Raw genomic sequence first — 17347 nt, 5'->3', positions numbered from 1 at the left:
AATAACACTACTCTTTACGGAATGAATATATCCGTCTCTTTTACACCAATATAATCAGCACAGCCACCAAATAGTTGTTGCATATTTTTTAAGAAAAAATCTTTTTAATTTTGAATAAAATGAATTTTTTTATTTATTTCTAATATTTGGAAAAAAAATAATTTTTTTTCGATTTTTTTATTCTTGAAAATTTATTTCCAGATTTTTGAAAGTGTATTTTTAATTTTGTTAATAAATAAATAAATTTTTCTTAATTTTGAAAGAAAATCTAAAGATAAATTTCCTAATTTTTTTAAAATTTTGGAAAAAAGGTATCGAATTATTTGTATTTTTTAATTTACGAAAATTAATTTCCAGAAAAAAATAAAAAAATCTTTTTAAGTTTGAAAAAAGACTGAAAATATTTTATTTTAATTTCGAATTCGTTTTTCTAATTTTCAAAAAATATTTTCTAATTTTTTTATTTTTAATTTGGAAAATTAAGTTTCATATTTTTTTTATTTAAAAAAAACTGATTTTTTTGTTGATTTCCATTTTTTGTATTTTTTTATTTTGAAAATTAATTTCCAGGTTTTTTAAATTGTTTTTACATTTGTAAATTAATGAAAATTTCACATCAAAGACCACATGGTCAATATTAAATTAATCATCACTCTCTTAATCGATAATATTAGTTATATTTATGTTGATGTCCTATGAGCCTATGAGTGGTTTCTTGTGCTAGTTAATATATTTGCATATTAAAAAAATTGTTATAATTATATTGTATATTTAAGAGTTAAATATGTTTTTAGTCCTTACATTTTGCTCCCTTTTGAAGAATAGTCCTTACATTTCATTAAATGTTTTTAAAATTCTTAGATTTTATCTCCGTTATCAATCTGCTGTTGATTCTCTAATGGAATGCTGATGTGACAGTTAGTGAGTCCCAATTATTTTAAGGTTAAATATGTTTTTTGGTCCCAACAGTTTACGTGACTTTGAAAAGTAGTCTTTACATTTCAATAAATAATTGGGATCTACTAACTACCGCATCAGCATTCCGTTAAAAATTAACAGCAGAGATTAATTTTGATAACTGTGATAAAATGTGAGGATTTAATGAAATGTAGAGACTATTCTTCGAAGTAACGCAAAATCTAAGGATTAAAAATATATTTAATCTTATTAATAATCATCACGACCACCAAGGTATCCTTCACATGTGTTGTCCAATCCATCAATAAATAAATGGTCATTTTGCAGGCTAGAGTAGAAGCTACACGCCACTCTGAATCTGAAGTAGCCCAGTATATCAAAAACTAGTCAAACTCAATATAGTAGACACTACTCACTAGCACTAGTATGAAAAAGTTCCTCTAAAAAAAGTATGAAAAAGCTAATATAAATAAATAAAATAATGAGTGAAAAAAGAAAGTGCACACAGTATATTAAGAAACAAAAAATACATAAAACAGTAGAAAGAGGTTTACAAAAGAAAATCTGAAAATCTAAAATGGAGGAAAGTTCAAAGCGAAGAAAACCAGGAGAAGAAGAAGACGATGGACAAGGCAGTAACACCAACACAGACAGATTAAGCAGTCTCCCAGACTCTCTCTTGTGCCATATACTTTCCTTCCTTCCCACAAAAACTTCTGTGTGTACAATGAGCCTTGTCTCTCATAGGTATCTTCATCTCTGGAAATATCTCCATGCTTTTGATTTCTACGATGAATACTACCCCGATGTCGACGGCGAGGCCGAACATTTCAAAGACTTTGCCATTTTCGTCAACGCCGTTCTCTCTTTACGAAGGACCCGCGACATTCGGAAGATGCGTCTCTCTTGCGGCCAATCTCAACTTGATAACTTCGCTGAACGCTCTGTTGACACGTGGATCCACACCGCCGTTGGGCCCCACCTTGAGGATCTTCATCTCGCTCTCTTTTCATCTGAGGATCAGGGCTTCAAACTCCCTCTCGCGGTCCTATCATGCCCTAACCTCATCTCCATCAGGTAACCGCTTTTTCTTCTTATTCATGTTTGAGTAATAACGGTATTTTATTTTAGTCTTTTTTATAACCCCCTCCATTAACTTTTGTAAAAAATTTCTCCTATTTACTTATCATTTTCAATGTCATTGTTTTCTCAATAATACTCCTGTTTATTTGTTAGGGAGAAATAGGTATGAAGTATGATGGGATAATTAAAATTATTTTATGATACATTTGACACAACATATTATATATATAATATAATTTCATATTCTAATATGTGTATATACCTACTAAAAATGATTTTTTTTAGTAGCTCCGCCTCTGGCCGTGAGATCAACTCCCATGGCCGATGTGGGGATCTTTTTGGTGGTTGATGTATATGAACATATGTTGGTGCTCCCTGGGTGACCTGCGATGATGTCGGTGAGCTTCCGGAGTCCAGCTCATTTAAACTTTATAAAAAAACATTTATTGATTGTTTTGTTATATGAAAATAACCCAAGGAAATCTAGGATCCGAGGGAGTAGTAATTGGTGATTTTATGATTATACTAGTGAAGCAAAGACATTTTCAATTAACAAACTAAATTAATAAAAGATATGAATTTACAAAAATTACAGTCTTTTAGTCCTTTAATTTATTTATTAACTAAAAAGTGAGTAGGGGGCTTAGAAATATAATTAGTAAACAAGAAGGTAATTTAGAGCTACAAAGATATTTCAGTCTTTTTTTTACTTATTATTTGCAAACTTGTTCTTGTTAAATGTGACATGATAAATGATGATAACATAAGATTTGTGTAATGTACACAGTCTCTATGGTGAGGTCTTTGTGGAATTGGAACAATCTTCGGCTGTTTGTTTACCATCATTGAAGAGATTACATCTAGACACTGGTAATGTGGATGTGAATGCCATTAATATCCTTCTCTCTGCCTGTCCAATCTTAGAAACTTTGGAACTTTCCTTTTCAACCGAATCTTTGGCCAAGCTTAGGGTTCCATCTTCCTTGAAAAGTTTTAAATTTACTATAGAGAATGACATTGAAGTTTGTCTTGAGATAAACACACCTGGTCTCAAGTACCTTAGCCTCACCAATATCACATTTGGCAATGCAACTTCTATTGGGAACTTGCACAATGTGGAAGAAGCATATCTTGATGTACTCTCCGCTTCTGAAAGTGAATCTGTTGACCCTTTACTCACTCTCCTCCAAGCTCTCTCTGGCATTAAACGTCTAGTGTTTCGTGGTTATACAGCAAAGGTGAGTGATATTTTCATTATCCTTGTGTATTATATATTCCATTATATGTAATAGTTTTGTGCTAATTCTTGTATCTCCACTTCTTGTTGTTGTGTACGTACCAAAAGAGATTACTTGGTAGTCAACCTTCTATAGATTTTTCAAAAATGCACTTTTCGGAATTCCGCTGTTTACTACATCTAGAGCTCATTGTCCCTACTTTCGACCCTTTTCTATACGGCGTTCTTCAGAAATGCCCTATACTTCAAGCTCTCATAATTCAGTATGACAAGGTTCGTAAATAGAGTTTAACTTAAGCTTTAGCGTGGGTGTGTGTTTTTGTTTGATTATTTGGTGAGTTGTACCTTGTTTCCTGCAGGTTACATCACCATTTCAGTATAGTCTCACGGCAAAGCCGAAAAGTGCTCCTAATTGTCTTGTATCCCACTTGACCTATATTCACTTTAAAGGATATAGAGGATGTTGGCGTGAGATGGACTTTGCTAGTTATGTTTTGCATTATGGACTTGTTTTGAAGACAATGCATATTTCTGTTTTTTTATCGGATGAAAGCAAGAAGTCGACAAAGTACCAAATAATCAGAAAATTTTCGAATATGCCAAGGGGATCTACTGTCTGCCAACTTAAATTCGAATAGGTGAGAACTCTCACCATCTTTATTCTACTGTGCTTTCTGAATAAAAAAATGATGTTTAATTCGCACAATTAGTTTCCCTTTTTCTTACATTCATGTCACCACATTTTCAACCATGTTAATTTTGGTGGAATTGCAATGCATACCTTTCTATGTATCTAATTTTTCTATGATCTAGTTATTTTCTCATAATTAAACCTAATTTGGATTTGCCTCTATCTGCTAAACCTAATTAATCTAGTTCTACCCTTGTATCCATGCTTGTATTCGAGTTTTAAGATCATAGAAAATTATGACATTTACATGCTTACTAAATTTGAAGGAATTTGTTTTTCCTCCCGATTTCATGCCATTTATTGTGAATTAACTTGGTAATTTTGCATTGTGAGTTCTTCTTTGCAATTAGTAATAATAGTAGTATATCTGTGTAATAATAGTAGTAATAATAGGCCAGTTTTTTTTTTTTTTTTCTTGGTTGCATTTAACTCAATTTAACCATGGTAGTATTACCATCTTATGGGAAAGGAATAAATTTTTATGTTCATGTATCAGTTAAGAATTTTTTAACTTCTGGGTTCTACCATATTTTTTATTTTCTACTTTCTACAAGTGTATTTTATTTAGGAAATTATATTATGATGTGGTTGTCATTGACCAAATATTACTATAGAAACCCGTTAAAATGATAGAAATGAATGAAAATATAGACTGATCTTTACTGATGAGCTAAAAGAATTACCTGAGTTATTTATTGTAGACTCTCCTTCACCAGACGGATACAATTTCTAAGATATAACTTACTCTGCTCCTCGCCATCCTTATATGTTATAATGTCAGAACGAGTTTCATCATTTATGACTCTCCTATTTCTGCTAACCAATAGGGGGCCATTGCTTGTCACTTACATCTTGTTAGGATTTATTCAAAATTCCCTCTTGATGTAGACAGTATTGCTTAGAATGTGCATAAGCTCTTGTAGAAATCTTAATGTTGCAAGCATGTTAATGTATTGCCTACTTGTGCTTATGTATATTTATGTTTAAATTTTTTGTGAGCTTAAAATCTCATTGTCATCAATGTACTGCATCTGTGTAGCTTTTGTCTTATGGATAATCGACAACCATTTCTTGCAAGTTATGAGTACGAAATTTAAGTTCACGCAACGTGTTCCATTTCAAAACCATTTGAGCCATACTTCTATAGATTTTTTTATGGTTTAGGTGCTGAAAATGTAAATTAGCTGTTTTAAAGTTTTGTTCTTATAAGAAAAAGCCTATTTTCGTTTTCGATAATAGGGATTGTAACCAATTTTTCTTTTCCAACTAAATCAATGCCATTCTCAACTTACTTCTTTAGTTTTGGTCATTGGATAAATGCTAAATGGCATGATTTGTTAAAACTGATTATGTCCTTTTTTGTTGATAAACCATATTTATGTCTATGGATTTAAATTATGTGAATTACTAATGTTAAGTTTCTGTTGCAGGATAAATCAGTGTGGATTTGGCATTTGCGCATTTCTGGTTATTCAGTCTTGCTTGTTGGTTACGAATTTGATGGAATTTCAAGCTTTGTGAGCTGAATGTTTTGGCAGTGTACTTTTGTATTTTGCATTTTATCGAGTCTTTTGCAACCATTTGCTTATGTTATGCTTTATATTGTGTAGAACTGAGGACCGTAATTGAAAATTGTTTATGAGACTTCGAAAGACTTGCTTGAGAGTCACTATAACTCTGTAAAGTTGTGGATCAACATCATCTTCCATAATGGATTTTAAGGCGCATACAATATATTCTGCTTATTTGAATTTTTGATCACTTGAAACTGATATTTTCTGAGCTTATTAATGGATTATGATAAAACGTACTGGAGTTAAGTGGTATGGAGTAACAAGATCCACTCCATCCCATACCACCGTCTCCTTTTTTATAATTAGTCATGTTTTTCCCATCATATTGTAACTATGTCATTGTTTCTTCTCTAGTGTGTACGTCGTAGACGGTGGCGGAGCCAGAAATAAAATTTGGTTGGGCCATCGAGTTAAACTGTAATATATATATATATATACACACACACACACAATGTTTATGTTGAAATAAACATTAGGCAAAAAGTTCATCAAAATGTTAACTACATATCTTCAAAATGTAAAATAATTATGAGTAATGTTGGGACACACCCTCTAACACACTCTTCGACACATGTTCTTATGGATTAAACTACATATCAAATGTCTAAATCTGATATAATAATTATACAAATACTAGTCTTTTTTTAAATCCAATTAAATGTTTGTTTTTCGAGGTGTGAGATCATACTAAGGATATGTATACAGAAGCTGGCTATTCCTTCAAAAAAAAAAAAATGTATACAGAAGCTGGCTAATATTGCACACATCCATCTCTATACATGATTATTTCTTGTTTCTTCCCCGGGGGGGTGTACTTGTATTTATTCGAAGAACCTTAAAAATTAATAATAAAACCAACATTGTGAATTGACAACAATTCTAAGTTTTCATGCATATAATACTAGAGCTTTCAATTATTACCATGAACAAGGCAATGTAAAAGATATCAAATTCTTGTGGTCAAAATATGCAGCATATTAGACCTCAAAATTTGAAGTACAATAACTCAGTAGCATCCGCACAAAAGATTTCAATTAAAGGAATTGATCTTGGGTTGTGAAATTACTAAGTTGTAGCAACTCTAAGTGACTGCAAAAGGCCATATTTAAAGGCAATAAACAAGGTTTTTCAACGACCTTTCTCTACACAAAAAAAAAAAAAAAAAATACTACTCCAGCTAGCCGTCATATCCATGCCCTTTTGTGTACCACAAAAACATGCCAATATCCAAAGTTGTGAACTCGTTGAAATGTGAACTACATATTTATATGTTTTGCTCCCATCATCATCTTCCTGAAAAACATGATTCTGTTAGCTTCAGAAATCATGACATTCCAAATAAGCACTGCCAAACATGTAGCAGAATAAGTTATTCAAAGCCCATACAGTTTTCTAACTACAAGACTAAAAATGAAGAATCTGCAAGTACCTAAACTATGTTGCTATAATGTGGTTAAAAAATTCACTAACAGTAAGTTGCATCATTTCAATCCAGAGACACATTATCAGATATTACAAATCATAACATATATAATAATTTAAATATGAATTTATTGGTTATCTAATAACCAAGACTACGCAAGTCGAGAAGGGAAGCAGCCTATAACAATTATTAGAGCTTATATGTTTCAACTTTGCCCACAAACTGAAATTACTTTTCCACAACAAAGAATTGCTTCTCACAAAATGGCGCTTTGGCATGCATTATATGCCAACTTAAAGAGTACACAAACACAAACGTGTTCTTAATGGATCACTATTTCTCAACTAAAGAACAAAACGAAAGGCTTCTCTGCTAAAAAAAGAAGTCATGTTTCCAACCTTGAGAATTAACAACTAAATTACATTTCAGTACACAGATCTGCAAAGAAAAACCAGTAATGTCAATCTATCACAAACATTTTCAAAAAGAAACACAACATATACTACCGTAAACTTTGTATGCAAAATTTGCAAGAATTGGTTAACATCAAAATTAATTGATTATTTTTTACCACAAGCCAAACAGCTGGATATCATATAGGTGACAATAACATCCAAAGCAATAAAAACCATTAAACAGTGGTATACTTTTGAAGAAGTACAATATAGTCCAAGGATATCTTCAAGGCATGAAAGGGAAAAGAGGAGAAATGGTTAAATGCGCTGTTTCATAACCACCACCATAATCAGGAACTCATGACCAAAGAAAGCCGATAAGACGAATAAAATAGAGACAGCAAGAGTTTGCACCTTAAGGAGACCCATCTGCATCAAATTCAAGTTGGCACATGACAGAGCCCTTTGGTGCACGGGTTAATCTTTTGAGAGAACGGTACTTGTTTGTTATGTCCATCGAAATATCAACAAAAATAAGCATTGTCTTCAAAACAAGTCCGTTCAACAAAATATATTCAGCAAATGTCAGCTCTTCTTCAAGTCCTTGGTATCCTTCTATGTGAATATAGGTGAGGTGGGATTCAAGACATTTAGGAACTGTTGTTGACTGCAGCTCACATGCTCCTAAAGGTGATGGTTCTTCCTATCGACAACAATGGATATCATGATGACTACAAGTATATTTTTGTGTGTACAGAGTAATATAAACATTCATTGAATTAAACTTGATAAGTCAACAAACCTTGTCGATTTGAAGTAATGAGAACTTGAAGAATATGACATTTCTCAAGAATGTTAACCAGAAGGTTCGAGTTGAAGCAGGGAAGAATGAACTTTAGATGAAGTAGATTGCAAAATTCTGGATTATTTATAACAGGGGCACGAAGTGGCCACTGCTTGTACATGATAACAAGTGATGGCACAATATCAATACCAAAAATAGTTATACAGATACATATAAATCATAGTAATAAAACTTCACCTTTTTTGTCGAATGACGCAGCAGTAGATATAATGCATTGTCGGGATCTCTGAGGCGGTTGAGAATAGGGTCGACAAATTCACTCTCACGCTGGCAAAAGACATCAAGATATGCTTCCACAACACTATGCACGTTGCCAATGATGCCCAATGTGGTTTTGGCAGACCTCAAACGATGGGATTTTATTTCAAGGCAAGTCCATGAGAAATTTCCATTGTTGAATTTCACCTTTTTGGAGGAAGGTGGCACAGGAACATTGGTCAGAAATTTGGGCTCAAAGTAAATATGCAGAGTTTCGAGAACTTTCGAATGTCACGGGATGTACGGAGGGATAGCACAGCGTTCACGAAGAATGCAAATTTTTTGAACAATTTCAATTGAGTGGTGTAGCAGTGCGAGTCATCGGAGAAGTGGAAGACCTGAAGATGCTTCCAGAGGTGGCGCCATCTGCGAGAAACAAGACACGTAGCCACGGTGGTTTCAATTGGGAGGAATGATAGGATGTGGCACACTAGTGAGTCCGGTAGAATACTCATCAAGTCGGTGCCATCGTGTTCTTCTTCTTCTTTGCGTCGTTTGATTTTAGAATCAGCCATCGTTTGGGTGACTTAACAAGCGTGTCTGTATCGTTTGGGTGACTCACTCCCCTTTATCGTCGCTTCGGTAATCTACGAGTAGTCCATTCAAATTCCAATGCTTTGAAATGAAACCATCAACGGTTGTCTCTCTAGCTTCCCGTTTATTGAAAAACCAAATTTAAAGTTTTTTTTTCTTTCTTTTTACTTTTTATTTTTTTTACTGGTAGAGAAAGTGGTATGGACTAGGTTTAAATTTAGTTTTTTTTTTTTTTTTACAAGAGGTTTAAATTTAGATGAATATATTTTCAACTTAACAATTTTGATATTGTCAATTGAGCTAGTAAATACATTAATGAAATAAGGATACATTAGGTGATGATGTGTGTCGGATATGTATATCCTAAGTATATGGTGAGTTTGTTGGTTCTATCTAACCTGGAAGAGGTTTAAGGTGTGTCGGATCCTCTTTCTCCTTACATTTTTATTCTATGTAACGAAAGGCCTATCAACTTTATTGAGAAAAGTTGAAAGCAGTGGGAACATCCGTTGTAGCCGTGTGTCAAAATGCACCAATTATGTCACATTTGTTATTTGCACATGATTGTTTTCTTTTCTATCGAGCAGACGTTCATACAAATATTCTAACCACATATGTTCAGGCATCAGGTCAAGTGATGAATTTTCAAAAGTCCGAAGTTTTATTTAGTAGAAATGTGCAAAACCAACTGAAAGATGATATTGCAAGTGTGTTGGATGTCAACGTTACTCTATGTATCGAAAAGTATCTGGAGTTGCCCTCTATGATTGGTAGGAGCAAAAAACCAGTCTTCAATTTTATCAAAGACATAGTTTGGCAAAAACTAAATTTTTGGAGCATTAAAACACTCCTTAGATGTGGTATAGAGGTTCTTGTTAAATCCGCACTACAATCCATTCCAACTTATATGACGAGTTTCTTCTTATTACCTCAATCGCTTTGACGATTACATTCAAAATATGATGAACTCCTTTTGGTGGGGTTTAAAGAGAGGTAGCAATCACGGAATCTATTGGTTGTCGTGGGGGTAAACTATCAATTGCAGGAATATGGAGGTATGTGATTTAAAATTTATATGATTTTAATCTTGCATGTTAGCCAAGCAAGCATGGAAAATTATTACCAATCCTCTTTCATTAGTGGCTCAAGTTCTCAAAGCCGAATATTTTTCACATGGTGATTTTCTTGGAGCAAGAATTGGTAATAATCCAAACTTTACTTGGAGAGCATTTGCACTTCCTGTGTGTTCTTAAAGGAGGGGCTGAAGTGGTAAAAAAAATCATATGGAGAATGCTGAGATTGTTTGTCAACCATAATGAAATTTGCTAAAAAGGTACTTTGTTCTCCAAATTGTATCCGTTGTGAAATGTGTGGGGAAAATTTATGGCACTTCTTTGTCACTTGTTCGGTTGCAATAGAAACTTGAAAATCTATTGGGTTATGGGAATCGTTAGAACCGCATGTTAATTTACAGCTGATAGAATTGTTAATCTCTTTTTTAAATTAACTGCCGATGGAATTGTTGATCTCTATTTTAAAGTTGTTAATAATATGTCCCAAGTTAAACTTAGCATGTGATGTACAACACTTTGGAGCCTTTCGAAAAGTAGAAATCTAAAACTATGGAATGATATGGATGAAAATATCACAGCAATATATCAACGTGCGGCTACTTTTCTCAATCAATGAGAGAGAGAGGTTCAAAGTGTTATTAATGAACATGCGAAGAGTGTTTGGGTTGATTTCTGCTTTAATACTCATAATTAAATGATCATTTGGTTTGATTTAGGTGGCAATCCAAAAACCACAAACCAAACTAAATCATGCGGTTGAATGAAAAATTAACACATTCAAACCATACGTGTTTGTTTTTACTGTTTTATACGATTTGCGGTTTTATATTAGGTTGACTCGGTTTTGAAAATTCCCAATAAAAGATATAAACCATAGAGTTTTCCCTTAGTTCACTTGGAATTTAAAAGAGTACTGATCAAATTTAACTTCAAAAAAATCATCGTCTACTATTGTGATATAAAACGATCTTCATATATTTATGAGATGTCAGTTCCCAGATAAGAACTCAACCTTCTAATATTAAGAAACAAAATTCAAATCACATATCAAACAGTTATAAAATGATCATTAGTGTTACGTTCCGTCTATTAATAATAAGTTTCTCTTCCCTAATTTAAAAACAAAAAAACACACATCTCAACATCGATTGCAATCTTTTAATCTATGAGGTGTTGACGTTTATGGCGTATGACACAAATTCACATAGTTTACATTTATCTTTAGCAGATATAACCAGAAATACAGAATTATCCACACCATACTCAGGTACAACTTGGACAGAAGCAATCCCATTCTCTATCCTGCTCTTGCATTTTTCCACGGCCCAGCTCTTGCATTTTAGTACTTTGTTTGACATTACTGATAACAGATCTGAGCAGCAAAGATACTCAGTCTATAACCATAAAAAGGCATATGCTTCCATAATAAAGGTTGTTTGATAAAGAAAAACATGCTTCCATAAAAATGAATATTCTCATTATGTAGTCGGAAATAAAGGCATGTATAGAAGAATATAAAGCCTATTGTGTGAAATAAGATTAGCACAGGCGATAAAATTTCGACAACAAACAAACATTCGGCTTTGAGTTAATAGGACAATGCAAAACATTGCCGAAACATTACAAATTGGACATTGTTATGTTAAGATGTACGTATCTAATTTCAGATTAAAGGCAGTGAAATAACTTTTGTAGCAAAGCATTGTAACGAAGCATGGGATTTAGTTTCATTCGTTTCTGTTATCTGACATAAAAAGGGAGATTAGAAACCATCAACAGCAAATCACAGCACAATATACTGATTGCAACAAACATTCATCCAAACATAAGGTTACTATAAAGATTTATAAGTACCAAAATACTAATACTGAAACTAGCGTCATAAAATATTTAACTAAAGTAATAACAAACAACAAATGTAACACAGAGATCAAGATAACTATAGGGACTTCAAAACATGATAACATCTTATGGATATGTAACCAAAAATACAGAACCCTTCTCGGCAGCAGTCCCATTCTTTCCTAGCTCCTGCTCTTCAATTCTCCCATGGCCCTGCGAGCTGCAAAGAGAAATGAAAACTACCAATGTTATCTAATCTATGATTAACATAAATGAAAGTATCTTAGAACTTCGTTTGACATAACCGATAATAGATTAGAGTAGCAAAGATACTCAGATTAACCATAGTTGTAGAATGTGTATCAAACTTTTGTTGAGAAAACTAGATAAAAAATCTTCTCCGATGGTACAGTGCTTCTAAAGACAATTCAGTATTTGGTTAAGAAATGAATAGAAATGTTATCAACTTAGACCTAACTGATGAAAATGCAGCAGATTAGAGCAGCAAATGAACCTTATTATACATAATGCCTAAGCTCAGTTCCAAATGTTGATTTAAATTGCCATCAAGCCTGAAGCACTATTTAAACTAGCTCTAGCAACCTTAAATGGGTGAATCATGCTTTCTCAAGACTAATAACAAGTAGGTCAAGGGTAAAGATGGACCAATTTAGATCATTTCAATGTACGACACCAGTAAAACTGATAACACATCCAAAAAGAATAATGTTTTGCCTTGATATTTACTCCTCACTAACATTCCATCCGCATGTGTTATGCCATCCAAGCATGCTTTTAATCTTTAATCAATACACCTCGCTGCCTATAGTCGACCTTACTCAAAATGTTTTTAATTACCCTACCCCCTTTATTGATGTCCTGCAACAGTTTTAAAAGTCTCACGCCAATTGCCCTGGCTATGAACTACACCTTAATTCTCTAGAGATAGATCAATCACTAATACAAATGCAAATGGAACAGGTTCTGGTTATCTTCTCCCTTACCATACAAGATAAAAGTTTATCTTTTGAATATTCAGCATTATGGAGGCTAAATTATTGTAATGTAAGCAAGTAAGTTGCAAGTTGCAACCTATTCCAAAAGTGTATATCCTAAATCCTAATTCCAAACAAAATTTTACTTGGATTAGTCAGTTGTAAGTAATTGGTTCATGATTAGGCTGTCTTTCTAAAAAGTTGTACCAACAAGAAGAAGCAGTTCAGCCACAATGTAGTTTTTTACAGAAGGAAATTCTCAATTCTTGCAAAGCTTGAAATCCTAAAACAAGCATTGTCTAATGTGAAATCCTAAAACAAGCATTGTGTAATGTGAAACTTAGTTTAGCATAGAAGGGAAGTCCAAATTTGGTATTGTAAACTAACTAGATCAAATAAAAATTGGATACTTTGGGGGTATGGAATTACGCAGTTCAGACATAATATAGTTGAAAATGTGGTGACCACTAGTGACATGCATGTGATCAAACAAGGGACATATTGAAGTTTGGAAATCACAAAATCAGAAGAGGAAAGGAAAGAAAAAACGAAGCATGAGAAACTCACAAGGAATCATATTGAACATTTATGAAATGACTGCAAGGTTCTATTATTTCTATAGCTTATCACACACTAACTGCCGTACTCACTTTCTAATCTAACTAATTAACGAGCAAAAAAGCTAATGAACTTACTATCATGTATTCAATGATAGATTTTTACACAGTTTGGCTGCTACTCATTACCCATATGAAAATTTATGTTGGGAATGTTAAGGCTAATATGTAGATATAAAATATGACAAAGGAGACTTGGTCTCTCGCAATATTCTAATCAAAGTCCAAAGAGAAGGATGAAGAGAATGAGAGGGGACTAGGAATTCAAGAGCCTAATCTCTCCTTAGCAACCAATTCCACATTTAACGAATGCCCCCCATTTTTCTCCCAAGCTTTATTAATTAATTACTCATTTTCTAACTTCCTACTACTCTGGTGTCTATTATAAGAGAAATTTAACTTCCTAGATTCATTTAATAAATGACTATGTATCTGGTCTATATAAAAAACAAGATACATCATTTATTGAACGAACTTAAACTAGATACACTTCCCAATAATATAATATAATTGTTTTGTCAAGCCTAATTGTATTTCTAGGCTTCTTTTGAACATAGGTACTCACGTTTAGTTCTGAGAAAATAACTTGATCAAAGAAATTTAGATACTATGGGGGTATGGATTTGTAGTATTCCAACACAAGCAAAAAATTTGGTGGAATGCATGTAATAACAAGAAACAATTAATAGTGAAAGTTCACACCTTTGTGATACATCTCAATGAAATTGAAGTTGGCACATCGTCGATTCCCTTGGCAGATCAGAAATTTTTTCCTTCCACTCTTCCGGTTCGTACATCATATAGAATCCATCAATAAGCACTGTCTTCAAAACAAGTCCATTTTGAAAAACATATCTAGCAAATTCCAGCTCATTTAAATGTCCTAGATATGATCCAAATTTAATAAAGGTCAGATGGGATACGAGACACTTGGGAACACTTTGAGGCTTCGTCTCCCATCCATATGCAGGTGAAGAATCAAACGATGGATCCATCTGGCAACAAAGGGCAACTCACATAAAATATTCAAACAAAACACACACACACACACACACACACACATCAAATCTTTAGTTAAAGTGAACATACCTTGTCGTTGAATGTTATCAGAGTTTGCAGGATAGGACATTTATGAAGCATGTCAAATATAAACTTAAAGTTGAAAGAGAGAAGAAAGAGCTCTAGGTGAAGCATATAACGAAATTCTGGAAAATCTGAAGTTGGGGCAGCAGATAGCCACTGCAGGTACACGACAACAGCAAGTGATTAACTGATTATTTTATAGTTACTAGTATAAAAACTGCATACAATACAAATAATCAAGACTTACGACACCTTCGTTGTTGAACTAAACAGCTCAAGATGTTTAATTCGTGAGAGAGCTCGGAGGAGAATGAGTAAAGGTTCAACAGATTCACTTTCAGGAGTGGGAAGTACATCAAGAAATGCTTCTTCCACGTTGTGCAAGTTTCCAATAGTTGCTGCATGGCTGATTGTAACATTGGTGAGGCTAAGGTACTTGAGATCAGGCGCGTCTATTTCAAGGCAAGCCCCAACTTTAGTCTCAACGAGAATTTTCAACCTCTTTAAGGAAGTTGGCACCCGAAGTATGGCCAAAGATTCATGAGTGAAGGACATTTCCAGATCTTCGAGAACATGGCAGGCAGAAAGAAAGATATTCACAGGATTCAAATCCACGAGATACATGTCTAGTAGTTGTAGCATTTTCAATGACGGTAGGCAAATACCCAAAGAGTCTTGTAATTGAAACAAGATATAACCAGAGAGACTGATGTACATTCAAATCACCAAATCACGTTCAAAATAAATCAGAACACTAGAGCAAATAAAAATAAGTAATCACTATTATAATCAAAAATTTATTTTTCATATTCATTGAAAAAGTCTCGGATTTTAAGGGATTTTAAAAGTTTTTTTATCATGAAAAGGTCTTGTGGTATTCAATCAAGACTCTTTGCACTTGTGGTATTCAATAAGACTCTTTGTTATTTTAAAAAGTCTTGTGGTATTCAATCAAGACTCTTCATCACTTAAAAAATTCTTGTATTCAAAACCATCATTCAAATTTCGAAAGATTGTTTAATAAATTGGATTTTGATGGATTTTGTGGAATTTTTTAAGAAAATTTTAGCATGAAAAAGTCTTTCATGAAAACATGAGATTTCTTGAAATTTTACTATCTCTCTCCTCCCTATCTCTCTCTCTCTCTCTCTCTCTCTCTCTCATATCTTCCTCCTCTCATTCCTTCTTTCTCCCACTCCCTCCCCCCTCTCATCTCTTCCTTTCTCTCCCTCTCTCTCTTCCTCTCTCTCTCTCTCTCTCTCTCTCTCTCTCTCTCTCTCTCTCCTCTCTATATCTCTCTCATAAAAAATAATAAATAAAAGAGTATATATCGAGAATATTGTGAAAGAGAACGTGTTATAATTATTTTTGTAATGGATCCATAAAATTCATAAAATCTTTTGAAATCTTATAAAATTCATACAATCATTTCAAATTCTTTAAAATCGTTTTGAAGACTTTTTTAAAATCATGCTTTTAAAAACCTGAAGAAGACATTTTTAAACAAATAGTAAACAGATTAGTTGCTCAATGAATTAGAAAAGTGAATTTTGACCGGATCGGATGGAAAAAGAATGAAAAGGATTATTACCTGATGGACACCAGGTTGGAGCAAGAGAGAAGAGGTTGAGGGAGATTGAAGGCAACTCCGTCCAGACAATGGAGGGTGAGATGAAATTCCTCAAGGTGAGGTCCGGCGACGGTACTGATCCAGGTGTTAACCGAGTAAGCAAAGAATGGATCGGATGGGGAATGAGCGCAAGAGAGATGAAACTTGCGAGTGTCGCGTGACCTACGAAGAGAGAGTACAGCATTGACGAAAACTGTGAAACACAGGAACTGTTGGATGTTTTCATGGTTGTTGTTGAACATGTAGTGGGAGTTATCGCAGAAGTTGAATGTTTTGAGATTCTTCCAAAGGTTGCGCCATCTGCGGCAGACGAGGCTGGTACGGACGCAGGTTTTGGTAGGGAGAAATGATAAAATGTGACACAATAAGGAGGTTTGTAGAGTGCTCATACTGTTGTTTTCTTCTTCCTCTGATCTCAACCGAATGGAGCTTGACTCTTCCGCCATCATCACCACCACTAACGTATCATTTTTTATTTATTTTATTTTTTGAGGGTAACGTATCATTTATTATTCTTAGAATTTGTCGCTTCGTCCCCTTTTTATAACTTAAAAAAAAAATGTAAAGTGGTCCTCAATCCCCTAATATAAACACTTACCATAATTGATTTTGGAAAATTGATTTTGGATAAAAATGAATTAAATGAAAAGTGATTTATGTTTGGATGTATTTTTGTAAAAGTCGATCTATCACTGAATTTAAGTCTAGAATCAATTGTAGAAACCAAAAGCTACAAATTGTAGCTCCAAATATAAAAGTAAAATCAATTCTACTTTATATTATCCAAACATTATAAAACCAATTCTACAATATCTAGAATCACTTTTGACCCTCTAGAATTGAAACCAAACACGTGTGTGGTCCTCCATCCCCCTAATATAAACACGGAGAGAGTAACTTTTCGTTCTTACCATCCATATGAATTCCATAAAATCGAAAATACGACTTAACAAATATTTTGTCAATGTTCGTGAAAATCAAACTACCACTCATGTATTTGTATGACCTTACTATGTTGGCGAAAATAACTTATTGTTCTTACCATCGATATGAATTCCACAAAGAGTTGTGCTCAAATAACACTACTCTTTACGCAATGAATATATCTGTCTCTTTTACACCAATATAA

At 33.5% G+C, this 17347-nt stretch overlaps 3 protein-coding genes across 4 annotated transcripts; 1 reads left to right on the top strand and 2 right to left on the bottom strand.

Annotated features, from left to right (window-relative positions):
* Positions 1-1458: 1458 nt before the first annotated feature.
* Positions 1459-5661, top strand: LOC146899593 (F-box/FBD/LRR-repeat protein At4g26340-like). The gene is made up of 5 exons (XM_085735923.1): positions 1459-1995; positions 2789-3239; positions 3347-3511; positions 3598-3876; positions 5360-5661. The coding sequence occupies exons 1-4, from the start codon at positions 1496-1498 to the stop codon at positions 3874-3876; spliced, it is 1395 nt and encodes a 464-aa protein (XP_085592049.1). The 5' UTR covers positions 1459-1495; the 3' UTR covers positions 5360-5661.
* A 726-nt stretch (positions 5662-6387) lies between these two features.
* On the bottom strand, positions 6388-16768 carry LOC146899591 (F-box/FBD/LRR-repeat protein At4g26340-like). Of its 2 annotated transcripts, XR_015022958.1 has the most exons (6): positions 16180-16736; positions 14841-15294; positions 14595-14744; positions 14208-14500; positions 12049-12113; positions 6388-6796 (listed from the first exon to the last, which is right to left on the bottom strand). XR_015022958.1 is itself a non-coding variant. In XM_085735922.1 (5 exons), the coding sequence occupies exons 1-4, from the start codon at positions 16665-16667 to the stop codon at positions 14222-14224; spliced, it is 1371 nt and encodes a 456-aa protein (XP_085592048.1). In that variant the 5' UTR covers positions 16668-16768; the 3' UTR covers positions 11824-12113; positions 14208-14221. The 2 variants fall into 2 exon arrangements, 1 of the variants encoding a protein (XP_085592048.1); XM_085735922.1 differs by lacking the exon at positions 6388-6796 and having other exon boundaries at positions 11824-12113; positions 16180-16768.
* LOC146899592 (uncharacterized) lies at positions 7737-8959 on the bottom strand. The gene is made up of 3 exons (XM_085736814.1): positions 8783-8959; positions 8364-8636; positions 7737-8024 (listed from the first exon to the last, which is right to left on the bottom strand). The coding sequence occupies exons 1-3, from the start codon at positions 8957-8959 to the stop codon at positions 7737-7739; spliced, it is 738 nt and encodes a 245-aa protein (XP_085592940.1).
* Positions 16769-17347: the final 579 nt, after the last annotated feature.

This window comes from Medicago sativa, chromosome 8 (assembly GCF_051527215.1).
Source record: "Medicago sativa cultivar Bolivia chromosome 8, Bolivia_mono, whole genome shotgun sequence".
Taxonomy (NCBI): domain Eukaryota; kingdom Viridiplantae; phylum Streptophyta; class Magnoliopsida; order Fabales; family Fabaceae; genus Medicago; species Medicago sativa.
Note: the sequence above shows the minus strand (reverse complement) of the source record. Positions and strands in the feature narration are given on the sequence as shown.